Source organism: Gopherus flavomarginatus, chromosome 10, assembly GCF_025201925.1.
Source record: "Gopherus flavomarginatus isolate rGopFla2 chromosome 10, rGopFla2.mat.asm, whole genome shotgun sequence".
Taxonomy (NCBI): Eukaryota; Metazoa; Chordata; order Testudines; family Testudinidae; genus Gopherus; species Gopherus flavomarginatus.
The window spans coordinates 14,776,318-14,791,870 of record NC_066626.1 but is presented as its reverse complement, the minus strand read 5'-3'; the positions used below and the strand labels follow the sequence as shown (position 1 = coordinate 14,791,870).

At 40.0% G+C, this 15,553-nt stretch overlaps 1 protein-coding gene across 2 annotated transcripts in view; it reads left to right on the top strand.

Moving 5' to 3' along the window:
- The window catches only part of SPAG16 (sperm associated antigen 16), an 817,531-nt gene that overhangs the window by 19,326 nt on the left and 782,652 nt on the right, over window positions 1–15,553 (top strand). For both annotated transcript variants that reach the window (XM_050916165.1, XM_050916164.1), the window contains exons 4-5: window positions 5,376–5,503; window positions 14,207–14,344. In XM_050916165.1, the coding sequence (XP_050772122.1) occupies window positions 5,376–5,503; window positions 14,207–14,344 (266 nt within the window). The remainder of the gene's footprint in view (window positions 1–5,375; window positions 5,504–14,206; window positions 14,345–15,553) is intronic.

The window sequence follows — 15,553 nt, the reverse complement described above, 5'->3', positions numbered from 1 at the left end:
TTAAGCTCACTGAAGATTTCTTTGTTAAACCAAGCTGGTCATTTGCCATATTTGCTTTTCTTTCTGCACATTGGGATGGTTTGTTCCTGTGCCCTTAATAAGGCTTCTTTAAAATACAGCCAGCTCTGCTGGGCTCCTTTCACTCTCATACTAGCCTCCCAGGGGATCCTGCCCATCAACCCTCTGAGGGAGTCAAAGTCTGCTTTTCTGTAGTCCAGGGTCCATATTCTGCTGCTATCCTTTCTTCCTTTTGTCAGGATCCTGAACTCGATCATCTCATGGTCACTGCTGCTGAAGTTGCCACCCACTTCTACTTCCCCTAATATTTCTTCCCTGTTTGTGAGCAGCAGGTCAAGAGGAGGACAGACCCTAGTTGATTTCTCCAGCACTTGCACCAGGAAGTTGTCCCCAACACTCTCCAAAAACTTCCTAGTATGTGTGTGCACTGCTGTATTGCTTTCCCAGCAGATGTCAGGGAGATTGAAGTCTCCCATGAGAACCAGGGCCTGTGATGTGGAAACTTCTGTTAGTTTTCCAAAGAAAGCCTCATCTACTTCACCCTCCTTGTCTGATGGTCTATAGCAGACGTCCACCGTGATATCACCCTTGTTGCTCTTGCCTCTAAACTTAATCCAAAGACTCTCAATAGACTTTTCTCCAGCTTCATACTGAAGCTCTGAGCCATCATACTGCTCTCTTACATACAATGCAATTCCTCCACCTTTTCTCCCCTGCTTATCCTTCCTGAACAGCTTATACTCATCAGTGACAGTGCTCCAGTCATGTGAGTTACCCCTGTTATTCCAATCCTTGACTGTGCCAGGACTTCCAATTCCTCCTGTTTGTTTCCCAGGCTTCTTGCATTCGTGTAAAGGCACCTAAGATAACTACACCTCTACCCCGATATAACGTGACCCAATATATCACGAATTTGGATATAACGCAGTAAAGCAGTTCTCCGGGGAGGCAGGGCTGTGCACTCTGGCAGATCAAAGCAAGTTCGATATAACATGGTTTCACCTATAACACAGTAAGATTTTTTTGGCTCCCAAGGACAGTGTTATATCGGGGTAGAGATGCAGTCGATTGCCGTACTTTCTCAATATGAAGAAGGAGGCCTCCTCTGTTGCACCCTCCTCCTTGTGTTTCCTCCTGGTATCCCACTTCCCCACTTACCTCAGGGCTTAGGTCACCAGCCTCTGGTGAACCTAGTTTGAAGCCCTCCTCACTAGGTTAGCCAGCCTGCCTGTGAAGATGCTCTTCCCTCTCTTCATTAGGTGGATCCCATCACTTCCTAGCAATTCTCCTTCCTGGAACAACATTCCATGGTCAAAGAATCCAAAACCCACCCTCTGGCACCATCTATGCAACCACGCATTTACTTCCACAATTTGATGGTCCCTACTTGGGCCTTTTCCTTCAACAGGGAGAATGGAACAGAACATGACATGCACCTTAAACTCCTTTAACCTTCTTCCCAGAGCCACCTGCAGTGACCCACTGAAGGTCATTCTCGGCAGTATCATTGGTGCCCATATGGAGAAGTAGGCAGGGGTATCGGTCCGAGGGCTTGATCAGTCTTGGCAGACACTCCGTCACATCATGAATTCTAGCTCCAGGCAAGCAGCACGCTTTCTCGTGCTTCCCGGTCTGGACGGCAGATGGATGACTCCATCCCCCTTAGGAGGGAGTCCCCGACCACCACCACCCATTTCCTCCCCTTGGGAGTGGTGGTCGTGGAACCCCAATACCTAGGACAATGCATCCCATGCCTTCCTATCGATGAGGTCTCCTGTTCCCTTCCCTCCGATAACTCTTCCAAACCATTCACTGCTGTAATACCTGTGCAGGGAGCCTGAAAATGGTTGCTTATCTCTATCTGCACTGATATTATATAGGTTCTCCTCTTTCTTCTCTGGAGGTCATATGCTGCCAATTTTCTTCCCACTTCTGCACTGCCTTCTCTGATTCTTCAGCATGCACAGCAGGCACAAACAAGATTTCTGCACGCTAAGAACAGGTGATGGTGAAGTACCTTACTCTCCTAGGTAGTCTTTGGATGTGTCACAGTTGGGCATTTACTTGAATTGGGCCAAAAGAACAGCAGGAGCATAGAAAGGAGACCGTTCTATGACAGCAGACATTCTATACAGCCACGGCATTCTCACAACTAGAGTGTATCTGTCTGTGGTATAGGTCTAGTAAGTTAAAACACTACCACTCTGGAGTGTGCTTTGGCGCTAAGAATATACTATTAATTATAGCCTGTTGCACATAATTGAGGACCTTGGTCCTTTATATTCAATTAATACTACCCATTTCAATTAAAGATGCAGTTTGTATCATGTGAGATTTAGGGTAGGTTGTATTGGGGATTTTCCTCCTATTTCTGTCCAGGCTCTAGACCGGTGGTGGGCAACTTGCAGCCTGTCAGGGTAATCTGCTGGTGGGCTGCGAGACAGTGTGTTTACATTGACCATCCAGGGGCACAGCCACCTGTAGCTCCTACTGGCTGCCGTTGGCTGTTCCTGGCAAATGGGAGCTGCAGGAAGCGGCATGCTCTGGCTGCCACTTCCCGCAGCTCTGATTGGCTGGGAATGCTGAACCACAGCCACTAGGAGCTGCAGGCGGCCATGCCTGCGGATGGTCAATGTAAACAAATGGTCTCGCGGCCCACCAGTGATTTACCCTGACATGCTGCAGGTTGCCCACCACTACTATAGACTATTAACTGCAGTACTAACTGTTTAAAGATTGGGAGGGACAGGTACAGGTGGGAGCATTACTTTACAGTACCTGTGGAATAGAGCAATCTTAGTCTAAAATCCTCTCTGTGTCAAACGTCTCTCTCAATCTCTGAAAATAGCCCAAAGGGGCAGCTTATTGCAATTTTGTTGTAAAACTTGTAGAATATTATATGAAATCCTTTGCATCACACTTATAGTCTTGTGTGGTTACTTTGATTAAAAAAAAGACCATATACACCTTCTAAGGCTAAAACTTCAGAGGCCTTCGAAATTTTCACTCCGAAGTGCAAATATTGAAGCTACGTCTCTAGTTACTTGCCATGTACATGTATTTGTTTGTATCCAGAAAAGAGGTCATTCTGACATTCTACTTCATATCTATATGAATAAACTCTGTCCCTGAACAATAATGAAATTGCTTTTTAGTAATATCCTTCTGTGACTGGGTTCCTGGAATAAGCCACACTGAGAATGACACACTGTAGGCAGACTGCAAGAAACAGAGAAGGCAGTCACCAAAAACTGGTGGTTTAATCTATAACTAGGTTCATCAAGCCGGTACCAAAAGAGCTTCTGGAGTACCACAATAATTAACTAGAAGTCAAACAGTTCCATGTTGGCATTCCAGCCCTTAGACCTGTTTATCTGGATGGAAGCTAATGTGGTGAGGGATTAATGAAAACCTAATTCACCATATATGAGATTTTTAGTAATCCCAGCGGATCAAACACATGCCTTCAGGTCCATATATATTTCAGATCTTACCCAAGTATCACAGTCAACGAATCCTTAGTAAACCACTAAAGATTTATTAATAAAAGGAGAGTTATAAATGGTTAATAGATCATATACATACAAATGATTGCAAAGTCCTTATCAGGTTTGTAGCAGTGATGGAATAGATTGCTGGTTTGTCAAGTATCTCTGGTAACTTCCAAAAGATTAGAAGGTCCTCAGTCCATAGTTCAAAATGCCCCTTTTAGTTGTAAATCCCCAGACTAGAGATTTTGAGCAGGAAAGAGGCAAAATAGAGATATTTCAGGAGTCTTTTATATCCTCTGCTATGTGCCTGGAAACTTACTGGGTGACTGGGCAACAAAATGGTAGATGAAATTCAATGCTGATAAATGCAAAGTAATGCACATTGGAAAACAATTCCAACTATACATTAAAAAGATGGGGTCTAAATTAGCTGTTACCACTCAAGACAGAGTTCTTGGAGTCCTTGTGAATAGTTCTCTGAAGCCATCTGCTCAATGTGCAGTAGCAGTCAAAAAAGCGCACAGAATGTTGGGAATAATTAGGAAAGGGATAGCTAATAAGACAGAAAATATCATATTGTCTCTATATAAATCCATGGTATGCCCACATCTTGAATACTGTGTGCAGATGAAGTCACCCCTGCTCGAAAAAGATATATTGGAATGGACAAAGGTTCAGAAAAGGGCAACAAAAATGATTAGGGGTATGGAACTGCTTCCATATGAGGAGCAATTAATAAGATGGGAATTATTCAGCTTGGAAAAGAGACGACTAAGGGGGGATATGGTAAAGGTTTATAAAATCATGACTGGTGTGGAGAAAGTAAATAAGGAAGTATTTACTTTTTCTCATAACACAAGAACTAGGGGTCACCAAATGAAATTAATAGGCACCAGGTTTAAAATAAACAAAATACTTTTTTTCTTCATATGATGCTCAGTCAACCTGTGAAACTCTGTGTGAGAGGATGTTGTGAAGGCCAAGACTATAAGGTGTCAAAAAAGAACTAGGTAAATTCATGGAGGATAGGTCCATTAATGGCTGTTAGCCAGGATGGGCAGGGATGATGTCCTTAGCCTTATTTGCCAGAAGCTGGGAATGGCCAACAGGGGATGGATCACTTGTTGATTACCTGTTCTGTTCATTCCCTCTGAAGTACCTGGCATTGGCCACTGTCGGAGGACAGGATATGGTGCTAGATGGACCTTTGGTCTGTCCCAGTATGGTTGTTCTTATGTTACTATCCCAAACAAAGCCTATAGCCCCTGCATGTGGAAAATTACTGGCCCAGGATGGAGTCCAGGGCCACATGAGCATATCACATGTTCTTACATGGTTTGCTGAATCACAGGGGTGAGTCATCGGCATCGCGCTGTCTGAGGCATCTGTAGGAAGACCTACTAGATGGGATGAGTTTTCTTGAATGGCCCCTTGTGAGAGCTGAGTGTCTTTGATGGCCCATCAATACATAGCTTCCTAGCCTTGATGTAAATCCATCTGGTCGATATCAATCATCAGTAATAAAACACAGCCAATATTCATAACTTCAAACACAAACATGATATGTGGATTTAATGAGGATAATTATACTTGATTGTAACTTTTTTCCATTGACGCCTTACATGATACACAATTTCCATAAATCTTATACAAAGTGTAACAGTGATATAAATGGTCACCTTTCTTATACACAGCATCACACTTTCACACAAATGGTTTAGATGTCTTGCATTGTTTTATTCCAATGACTATTGGATGGAGAGTGGCCCTGGGATTGGATTATAGGCTAGGAAGTAATGGGTTCTTGTATCTTTTTCAGGGATTGCACATATTTAAAATAACAAATACTAAATTTTTTAATTTCAGGCTCAGCGATCTGTTCTGACTTCTAAGCATTCAGTGTCTGAAATACCTGAAGTTGTGGATGACTTTCTTTGCAATTTTCTGGTCAGAATGGGGATGGTCAGAACCCTTGACTGCTTCCAAACTGAATGGTAAAACTTTTTAAATGTCCATCTTACTGTGATGACTCTGGAATAAATGTAGACAATCCAGTCTCTTTGTGCTTCAAAGAAAAATCAAACTTTATTTTGAGAAACCTTCTCTTCAGGAAAATAAGCTTAGGTTGAGAATGGAAACAATCATTTTAGGGCCAGATTTTTCAAACCAGCTGAACCCCAGCAGCTCCCGTTTAGACACTTAAATGAAGTGACCAGAAGGCAGAATGATCACAACTTTAGTCATTTCCATTGGTTAGAAAATTGTGATGGCTGCCCTTGTATTTTTTATCTTTTTAATTTAAGTCAAAAAATGCTCGGAAGGGTGACCTTGTGACTAGTTACTTCTGGTCTCTTTTCTATATTTTTAAGTGGCTCATAGAGATTTTTTTGTCCCACAATTTGCAAGCAGAGGAATTGTATAGGAGTTCCCTGCTTTGCTTTTAAAATATATATTCCAAGTTGTATACTTTGTTTACTGGTTAACTGTCAGAATGACAAAGCTTCTATGGGGGGGAGAGAGCTATGTTATGGATCTATAGGGGTGACTCTGATAGCAAGGTTCTAATGATACAGCTTCCGTTAGCCCAGTGGCTTTCAAACTTTTTTACTGGTGACCCTTTTCACGTAGCAAGTCTCTGAGTGCGACCCACCTTATAAATTAAAAACACTTTTTTATATAGTTAACGCCATTATAAATACTGGAGGCAAAGCGGGGTTTGGGGTGGAGGTTGACAGCTCATGACTCCCCATATAATAACCTCGTGACCCCCTGAGGGTCCTGACCCCCAGTTTGAGAACCCTTGTGTTAGCCTGTTTCAAACCCTCCAAGTAATTTGGGTGGGAGGGGCGGATCCTATTTACCTGAAATGTCTTAGTCTTTCTTTTAAGGCTGAGGGGAATTCTTTGGGTTTTTTTGTTTGTTTGGATTTTTTTAGGCTGTTTGACAAGCTATTTTGGAATAATGCAATTTGAAAAAAAAAGTTGTCTTTTTCACATAATGAAAAATCTAACTTTTAAGACACATATATTTAAGGCTTGAAACTTCTTGCTTGTTTTATTACACACTGAGTCATTGTGTCTAGTTCATTGGACCTGGACCAAGCCCCAGCCACTTGTAAGACACTGATGTTACTGCTGCAGAGTTTCCAAAGGCAGGCATTGCCTATAGAGCTTATGCTGCATTTTATTTTTGTATACAATGTCATTATTTTAATACACCTCTACCCCGATATAATGCTGTCCTCAGGAGCCAAAAAAATCTTACCACATTATAGGTGAAACTGCATTATATTGAATTTGCTTTGATCTGCTGCCCCCCCCCCCCCCGAGCACTGCTTTGCCATGTTATATCCAAATTCGTGTTATATCAGGTCATGTTATATCAGGATAGAGGTGTACATTCATGCAGAAAGAGCACCATTCAGGAGCCTTTGTAACTCTTAGATGGTAAGCAGTTGATGATTAATATCAGATATGTAACTCTGATGGCAAAAGACAGCTAATACTAGACCGATATAAATGACAGCTTTTGTATGGAACGGAAACTTTGCAAGGGTCATATCCTGCTTAGATTCAAGTCCGTGGCAAAGCTCCCATTGACTCTAAACAAAAGAGGATCAGACTCTAATTTAGGGGTTTGATCTTTCAAACCTTTGCTCACATGAATAGTTCTTCCTCACATGGGCAATACCTTTAACTTCAATGATACTATTTGTATAAGTAAGGATTTTCAGGATCGAGTCCTAGGGTATTAAGACATTTCCTTTGCAGAGCATTTTTATGATATTAGCAAGTGGTTTTTAAAATTGGTTTTAAATTGCTGATTTACACTGTTAATGAGGTGAGAGCAGATTAGTGTTATCAAGTTCTTCTTTGAACTGGTTCCTTCCTCTTGCTAATGTACAGCTGATCCATGCTGTGATCAAGTTCTAATGGGATTTAAAATGAGAAAATAATTAGTTGAGAACTTCTTTCATTTACACCAAAAGAGCTTGACTAATTTATCAAATGATCCACTTAAAAGTAATAGTCTGCCTAAGATCTAACACTGTATTAAATTAGACAAAATTCTTAATGTTTATTTGCAACTTGAGAAAATGAGTGTTTTTAAAATATCTTTCTGTCTGGAGATATATATATATATATATAATTTATGTTCATATTGGTGTCTTATTTTAAATGATAAATAAATACTATTTTTCTTCATTGCAATGAATGGTGTTGTATCATATTATGCTTTATTTGTGCAAATCTCCATATACACCATAACATGTGTATTCTAACGATACTCCTGGGAATTTAAAACCATGTTTGAAAATACTTATGGAATATTGCAAAATATCATAAACTTCTTGTATGTTCTGTATTCTTCTGACTCCCCAAACTTTTTGTAATGTCTTTTTGCTTGCTGATGGTATTGGATTGACAGTTCTGGAGAATTAAGCAGCAGTTTAACTGCAGATCTTTGCATCCATTGATATGGGCTCCCAGTCCCAAAGAGCTCATTGGCAGTTACTAATCAGTTCTCATCTAGCTTTGACTACCTTTGGTCAGAAAACTCATAACTAGCAATCACTGATTTTTTTTTTTTAACAAAAGAACAGGAGTACATGTGGCACCTTAGAGACTAACAAATTTATTTGAGCATAAGCTCAATCAGATGCCTTGAATGGAACATATAGTAAGGAGACATATATACATATACAGAGAACATAAAAAGGTGGGAGTTGCCTACCAAATCTAAGAGGCTAGTTAATTAAGATGAGCAATTATCAAAAACTTTTGTACTCAAAAGTCTTTTTTTCTCCTGCTGATAATTGCTCATCTTAATTAATTAGCCTCTTAGAGTTGGTAGGGCAACTCCCACCTTTTCGTGTTCTCTGTATGTGTATAAATATCTCCTTACTATATATTCCATTCTAGGCATCCGATGAAGTGGGCTGTAGCCCACGAAAGCTTATACTCAAATAAATTGGTTAGTCTCTAAGGTGCCACAAGTACTCTTGTTCTTTCTGCGGATACAGACTAACATGGCTGCTACTCTGAAACCTGATTTTTTTTTTAAGAATTCCTCAGTTTACCGGTTGTGTTTCAGCCTTTGGGTGAAAGATGGGATGTCTCCAAATACTTTGGGGGACAGGTAAATAATTTGCTAATCTACCTTTACTTAGTATGGACAAAATCATAGACTGGCTTGTATGGCCATGCCAGACTGTGGGAGGGGAGGGGGCAAACCATGCCCTCTCTTTTGTATATGCTACATGTATAATGGGGTAGCAGTGTGAGTGGAAAAGCAGACTCTGCAGAGTTGCAATGTCCTCCCTTGTGCAGTTACACCAGCACACTGAGGGAAAGTTTGCTACAGTGCGTATAGACCTAATGCAGCATCATTCCTTTCTGGCGCAGCAGAGAAACCTGGAGACCGATTATGATTGAGTCACAATCTCCCACTCAAGCTATGCAAGGGGCAGTGCAGCAATGTGTTGCCTATGTTGGTCAGATTATACACTAAAAATCTAGCCCTATTGAAGGAAAACAAAGGACACAGATTTACCTGCTTCATTGGAGGGAATTCAGAGCAACCTATTCTGGTCTTTAAGGCCATATATTTTATCTAAATATCTGTGTATTTGTAACCCTATGCAATTATAGAGCACCTGTAACTTTAATGTCAGAGTGCACTTTACATAATTTAAATCAGAAGGAAACAAAATCTTTCCCTAGTAATGAGTATATACTAGTCAGTACATATTACATTTTCACTGTATTCATGCTACTGAGTGTTTCATGTAAGGCTGCTAAGGTGCACTGCAATTAATGGATATATAAGTCTTATCCAGCTGTACTGAAGCTGTGTATGTAAGAGACAGGCACAGCATGGCACTGCAAGTCTCCACTAATCTGCCTCAGTGATAGGTTGGAGTGGCTACTCTGAGGGTAAAGAGGTAATTAAACTTCTATACGCTCTTCTTTCTTGGCCTTGCTGCTGAGATTTCCAATAAGAATGGTAGTGTGACAGCATGTCATCTTAAATATTAAAGGTGTTGAACATTTTATCTGATGTCCAAAGATGAACTATCGTGCTAATCAATCAATCCCCACATCCATTAGCTAACAACTGCAGAATCGTCACACCACCCAATTCCTTCAAAACATTTGCGGAGACCTGAATCTGTTTATGGCTTGTATTGCAAGCATATTGAATTTCATGATTTCAGGATAGACACCGCTGGACTTTAAATCATACCCTCACAGTTGGTGGTCTGTCTTCTTGAGAATCTCATGTCATAGGTACTTGGGTTATTTCGAGCTAAGCCATGGTGAAGAGCTTGAAGAATGCCCACCTGTGCTATATATGTCTGGCTCTAACCACACTTTAATTTGTTTCACAATTCCTTTTCAAATTTTAAAAGAAAAGATCGAGAACTATCTAGCTATAAATACTCAATGAATTTGCACCAGCCAAATTTAACATAGTAAGACCTAACCACACTTTCTGCTCTAGCAGCATGCTTTTCCCCCCTTTTCACTGAAAAAGTAATGAGACATGGGTTTTTAATGGTTGTCTTGGAGAAGAGCATGTTAATTTTAATGAAATACAATTAATTCTGAAAAATCTCTTTCAGGCTTCTTAGGTCTGCTAGAAGCTAACTTAATCAATTATCCATGTCCTATGTATCTTCATATAGAAAGTTGATGGCTTTCATGCTAGGGCATTCTGTTGAGAAATTTGTCTGACAAAAGGAGTATATAGAATTTGAATCTCCAGCTGATGGTATTGATGGTTTTACCCCATGACATTCACAGGTTTCTAGCTAGTGTAGCCAGCAAATATGTAATTATCTGAGATAGAAAAATAAAGAAATCCTATATATCAACTCTATCCCTAATACGCAGCCTTGCAGAGCAGTACAGAAGAGTAAAGATTCTCCTCCTCTGTCCAGCGGCGGTGTTGCTGTACAGATTGCAGTTCTAGGTGGAGAAAGGGAAGGGTACCTAATACTTTCCTATCATGATCAAGCGGGCAGAAAAGGGAGAGGCCATGTCTGTAATGCTCCCACCATGTACCAGCTGGCAAATCTAACTAGGCAGGAAAGGGTAGCATGGTGCACCTTGACTTTGGCTTGGGAGCAACTCATGTGAAGGGCTTGCTGCACTGAGCCCAGATTTAATAAAGGCTGTTCGTAGTGTTCCCTACTCATACACTTAACTTAGCTGGTAAAGTATTAATGAACTTATCCCATCTATTAGATTACACGAGGTCTATACTTCCATGGTGTGCAGCTTAGTTTCATTTGAGATTTTGAGTTTGATTATGAAACATGATGTTATGAAACACAAATAATGGACTTCTATCTAAGGTAGTGGACTGGGGCTCAGGAGATCTGGTATTAATTCCTGGTTTTGCCAGACACTTTCTTTGTGACTTATACCTACTATTAATTTTGGGTGCCCATCCTGAGACATTGAGGGCCTGAATTTTTCAGTTGCACTGATCAGCCATAACTCCAGTAGCAGCACCTCTTGAAAATGAGCTCATTAGACCATAATCTCTGTATACCTCACTCTTCCCTTGTGTAAAATGGACATAATGTTCCATTGAAATCAAATAAGAGTTCTGATTAAAAAGGAAAGTACAGTATGGCCCTGATTGATTTTTGGCTGGGAATTTTCAACAGCATGTAAATGTCATAAGAACCCAAATTCTATTATATCACTTAGATATGTTGGAAAATATCACTCTTGTTAGAGAATGTTGAGAATATATAATAGTGTCCTAGATAATTTAGATGCAACCAAGATAATGAGACCAATTTTAATTGTTCTTTTCCTCTACCCCAAACTGAAAAAGGGAGCTCTAAGATTCATTTTTACCTTACCAAAGAGCAGGGATATATTAACTCTAACTAATTTGGATTTCTTAGAGTGATTCCTAAATATTTCAAGTCTTCCTCAGGCCATGAGAATGAAATGTTAATACAACTAGATAGAAAGCGCATAGAGGAAAAAGACCAGTTCATGCAGTAATCTGATATTACACAGCTTATTAACTGAAGGAAGAGAAAGAGGGTCATATTAAACATTATCTTTCCTTTGGTACTCTGACTCCCCCTGCTGGATTAGAAAGTTACTCTGTGGTAACTGCCAAGATTTCTAGTGCTAAATGAAAAAATAATGAGGAAAAGGGGAAGCATTGCCTTGTGTTGCACAGCAAACTTAAAAGTATAAGACCAGGACAAAATGGAGGTTTTAGTGTTAAAATAAGCTGTTTGGTGCCATCTTAAAGTTCTTCCTGAAACAGTTTTCACAATATAAAATGCAAGTATTACCAAACTAGATTATGCAATGTTTTATTAGCATCAAGTGACAAAGCCATACATGGCTGAGATTGCTTTTGGCAAAAAGAGCCTTTGATTTTTATGAGAGCTTTACTTTAAAAAACAATGACATAATATGGTCATAGTTCCTTTGTAGGATAACTTGGGTAGTGTAGTTAGTCTACCTGATATCAAAAGTTTATTTTCGATATGAAAACTAAAAGTGATGCTAGTGTTAATTTAGCTTTGGTTAAATACTATTGAATATTTTCAAAGATGGTAAAAAGATGCAGGAGTGACAGTCTCATTCCTGGCTATGAATGGCAGTGCCTATTCCTATGAGGAAGCATAGGTAACGCAGAAGTCACAGATAAGCAATTGACCTTGGCAGAGCATATACACATGGAAACAATAATTTCTAACATTCACTTTCATCCTTTGAAACCTTCCAGTGGGAGTAAACGTAAATATTTTTTTCAATCAATGAGATAGCTGATCTAAATGGTTAACACCGTCTGTAGGATGGTCTACAAAACTTCTAGCTTTCTCCAAAGTGTTTTATTGATTTGAAATCCATTGCAATTATTCATTTGAAGCTTGCTGTTTGAGTCCAGTTCAGGAGCTAGTGTACTGTATATCCTTCCTAGTTTTTAATTTCTGCTGATGTTGCCATGCATAATAATTGAATACAAAATTTGTTCAAATTCAGTATATTTCCATTTTGGGAAGGCAAAACATGCTGATATGATTTCCTCTAGCAAGTTCAGCCCCAGCACATTTTTATATGGTAATCAGGTTTGATGGACCCAAGGATTATAGGATAGATCCTCAACTGGTGTAAATTGATACAGCGCCACTGAGCTGATGCTGAGCTGTTGTAAATTGGCACAGCTCCTTGGAGCATAGTTTCACTGATCTCAAAAGAACTATGGCCATTTACACCAGCTGAGGATCTGCTCCGCTGTCCCTGAGAGTGGAGCCAGATTACCCAGTCAGAGCCAAGAAAGCAATGTACTATACCCTGTGCACTAGGGAGGAGTCACTGTGGCTATGGAACCTGGGAAACTTCTTTAGCACCTCTTCTGGTACAGAGGCACCTTGAGTTAACTGGAGCGCATAGGATCTTGAGTTTGTGTGTGGATGTGTTTTTTAAATATCTTTGTAAATCTTGAAGTTCATACTGACTCAGCTCAAGTAGAACTCTGACAGAAGCAGTCACGTAGGAGATGCTGCTCTTGTGGATAGCGTAATCTATCTTTTTGTAGTGTCAGTGAGCCATAGTGGAACTTGCCCTTCTGCTGGGCGGTTCTGCATTTTCAATAACATCATCCCCATGGGTTGAATTGCTCTAAAGAGTTTGAGACTTAGATTGGGTAAAGTCACAGACACTGTTGCAAGAATGATAGAGAGGCTGCATGAGTACTATGCAAATATACATAGAACATCAGAGGTGGAAGGGACCTTAGGAGGTCATCTGGTCCAACCCCTTGCTCAGAGGGGAGCCAATCCCCAGACTGATTTTCACTGCACTTCCCTAAACAGAACCCTCAAGGATTGAACTCACAACCCTGGGTTTAGCAGGCCAATGCTCAAACCACTGAGCTAACCCTCCCCCCCATGGCTACCTAAGAATCACTGTTCACTACCTAAGGTATGGCTTGGTCTGCAGTTGTGGCACACTGACTATAGAGTTCTACATCACGGAAGCTCATAGGCTCAAGATTTGGCCTGCTAATAAGAAAAATGTATAAATATCACATTGGGCAATGGGAAATGTGTTTGTGATTAGCTGATTCCAAAATAATCCAGGAGAAAAATGTAATACTGATATGAAAGAGTGCTATTAGTAAAATAAAGGAGAAGGGGACATTTTTCCAGGTAAGCTATGATGATGAGTTCTATGCTCGGGACAGTTGACAGGCTCATTCATCCACGTATTCCATAGCTTTTTTTTTTGAGTCCTAGAGGCCTTCAGAAAAACAAGCATGTGTTTGAGACTACATAACCTAAAAGGACTGTGTATCTTTGGAAACTGCTACTTTTAAAGGGGTACAATTTGAGGTGAATATTTTTTCTTTACGTTTTCTTTTGAAATCATGGACTAGAAGAAAGGAAGGGAAAGAACAACTGTTGAGGTTAAGGCCGTATGCTACAAATAAAATGTGTTTTAAATGTTATGAAAAAGTGAAGGGGAGCAAAATAGGACATAACATAATGAGTGGTAATATCGCTAAGTCTGAGTGTAAACAAGAATTTTTCAACAAGGCTGCTATGTGTGTTAGTGATTATAGTTAATGTAAATGTGAACATGGGAAGGAAAATACTGTGAGGGATATAAAGAAACTTAAAGTAAAACATCTTCCCATTTATATTATTCTAGGTATGAACTGATGCAGAAAGGTGCAATTGAACGTAAAGATATTGGATTTGTCCCAGATATGTACACCTACAATCAACATTTGGAGATGGAGAAGAGAAGATTAAAGAAGGAATTGGAAAACTATAAACTGGCTGCCAGGTATGTTAGTTTTAATGGCATGCTGGTGCCTTCTTTTTTAAACAGCAAATGCTCCAGAGAAAATAAAATCAAACTCTTAATGGAATTAATACATTTCTATTTTCTCTGTGCCTCTGCACATTCTCAGTTATGGATGAGACCCTGAATGAAAGCTGAATGAAATTACCAAGTATCTCTCAGCTCTGTCTAGATAGCTGAGTCTGAATTTCTTTTGTGTCCATTTGGCTTTAGTTGTTAATATTTAAAATCCAATAGTCTCAACAAAATACTCCATAGGATTATGAAAATGTAATATGTAGGGATAGATGAAAAATTATCATATTGTGCTATGTATCGAAGTGTTACCAATTGTCATATTGCAACAAGCTGGCATGTAAAGGAAGGATTATTCCTCATTATACACCTGATCCTGTAGTCCAAATGTAGGTCTTGTTTAGTAGGTATCTGTGTAAATATATATATGTATGCATTTATTGACTATATCTGTGAATATGGATCCTCAGTAGCTGATTTTACAAGATGCACAATAATCACACTCAGGCCTGGTCTACATTGGGGGTGGGAGGGTATCGATGTAAGTTACGCAACTTCAGCTACGTGAATAATGTAGCTGAAGTTGACGTACTTAGATCTACTTACCGCAGTGTCTTCACTATGGTGAGTGGACTGCTGCCGCTTCCCTGTCAGCTCTGCCTGTGCCTCTTGCCTAGCTGGAGTACAGGAGTCGACGGGACAGTGCTCAGGGATCGATTTATCGCTTCTAGACTAGATGCGATAAATCGATCCCTGCTGGATCAATCCCTGCCTGCCAATCTGGCTGGTAGTGAAGACATACCCTCAATAATTTACATTCAGACTGTATAATGGAGAAATGCCATGGTGAACTACACTGCAGTCTTTTTTTGATAACTCTTTTCTGCATTTGTGTTCAGTGTTGATTTGCACTGACATCTAATGGGCTTTATTGGGAGATGAACTGTGAGTAAAACCATCCCTTTATTCTTCTGTGCAGCCTCCTTTGTGCCTGTGTGTGTGTGGGGTGGGGGAGAACCAGGCAACCAGCTACTCCAATTTAAGTAGGTAGGGGAGAAGTGACAAGCTGCAGTCAAAGAAAGAAAAGCAAAATCTTGCCCTCTGATATTTTTGTCCGTTTGATGGTATCGTCTATAGATTTTTCTCTGTAGAAGAGAGCATGCTCCCATTTGCACA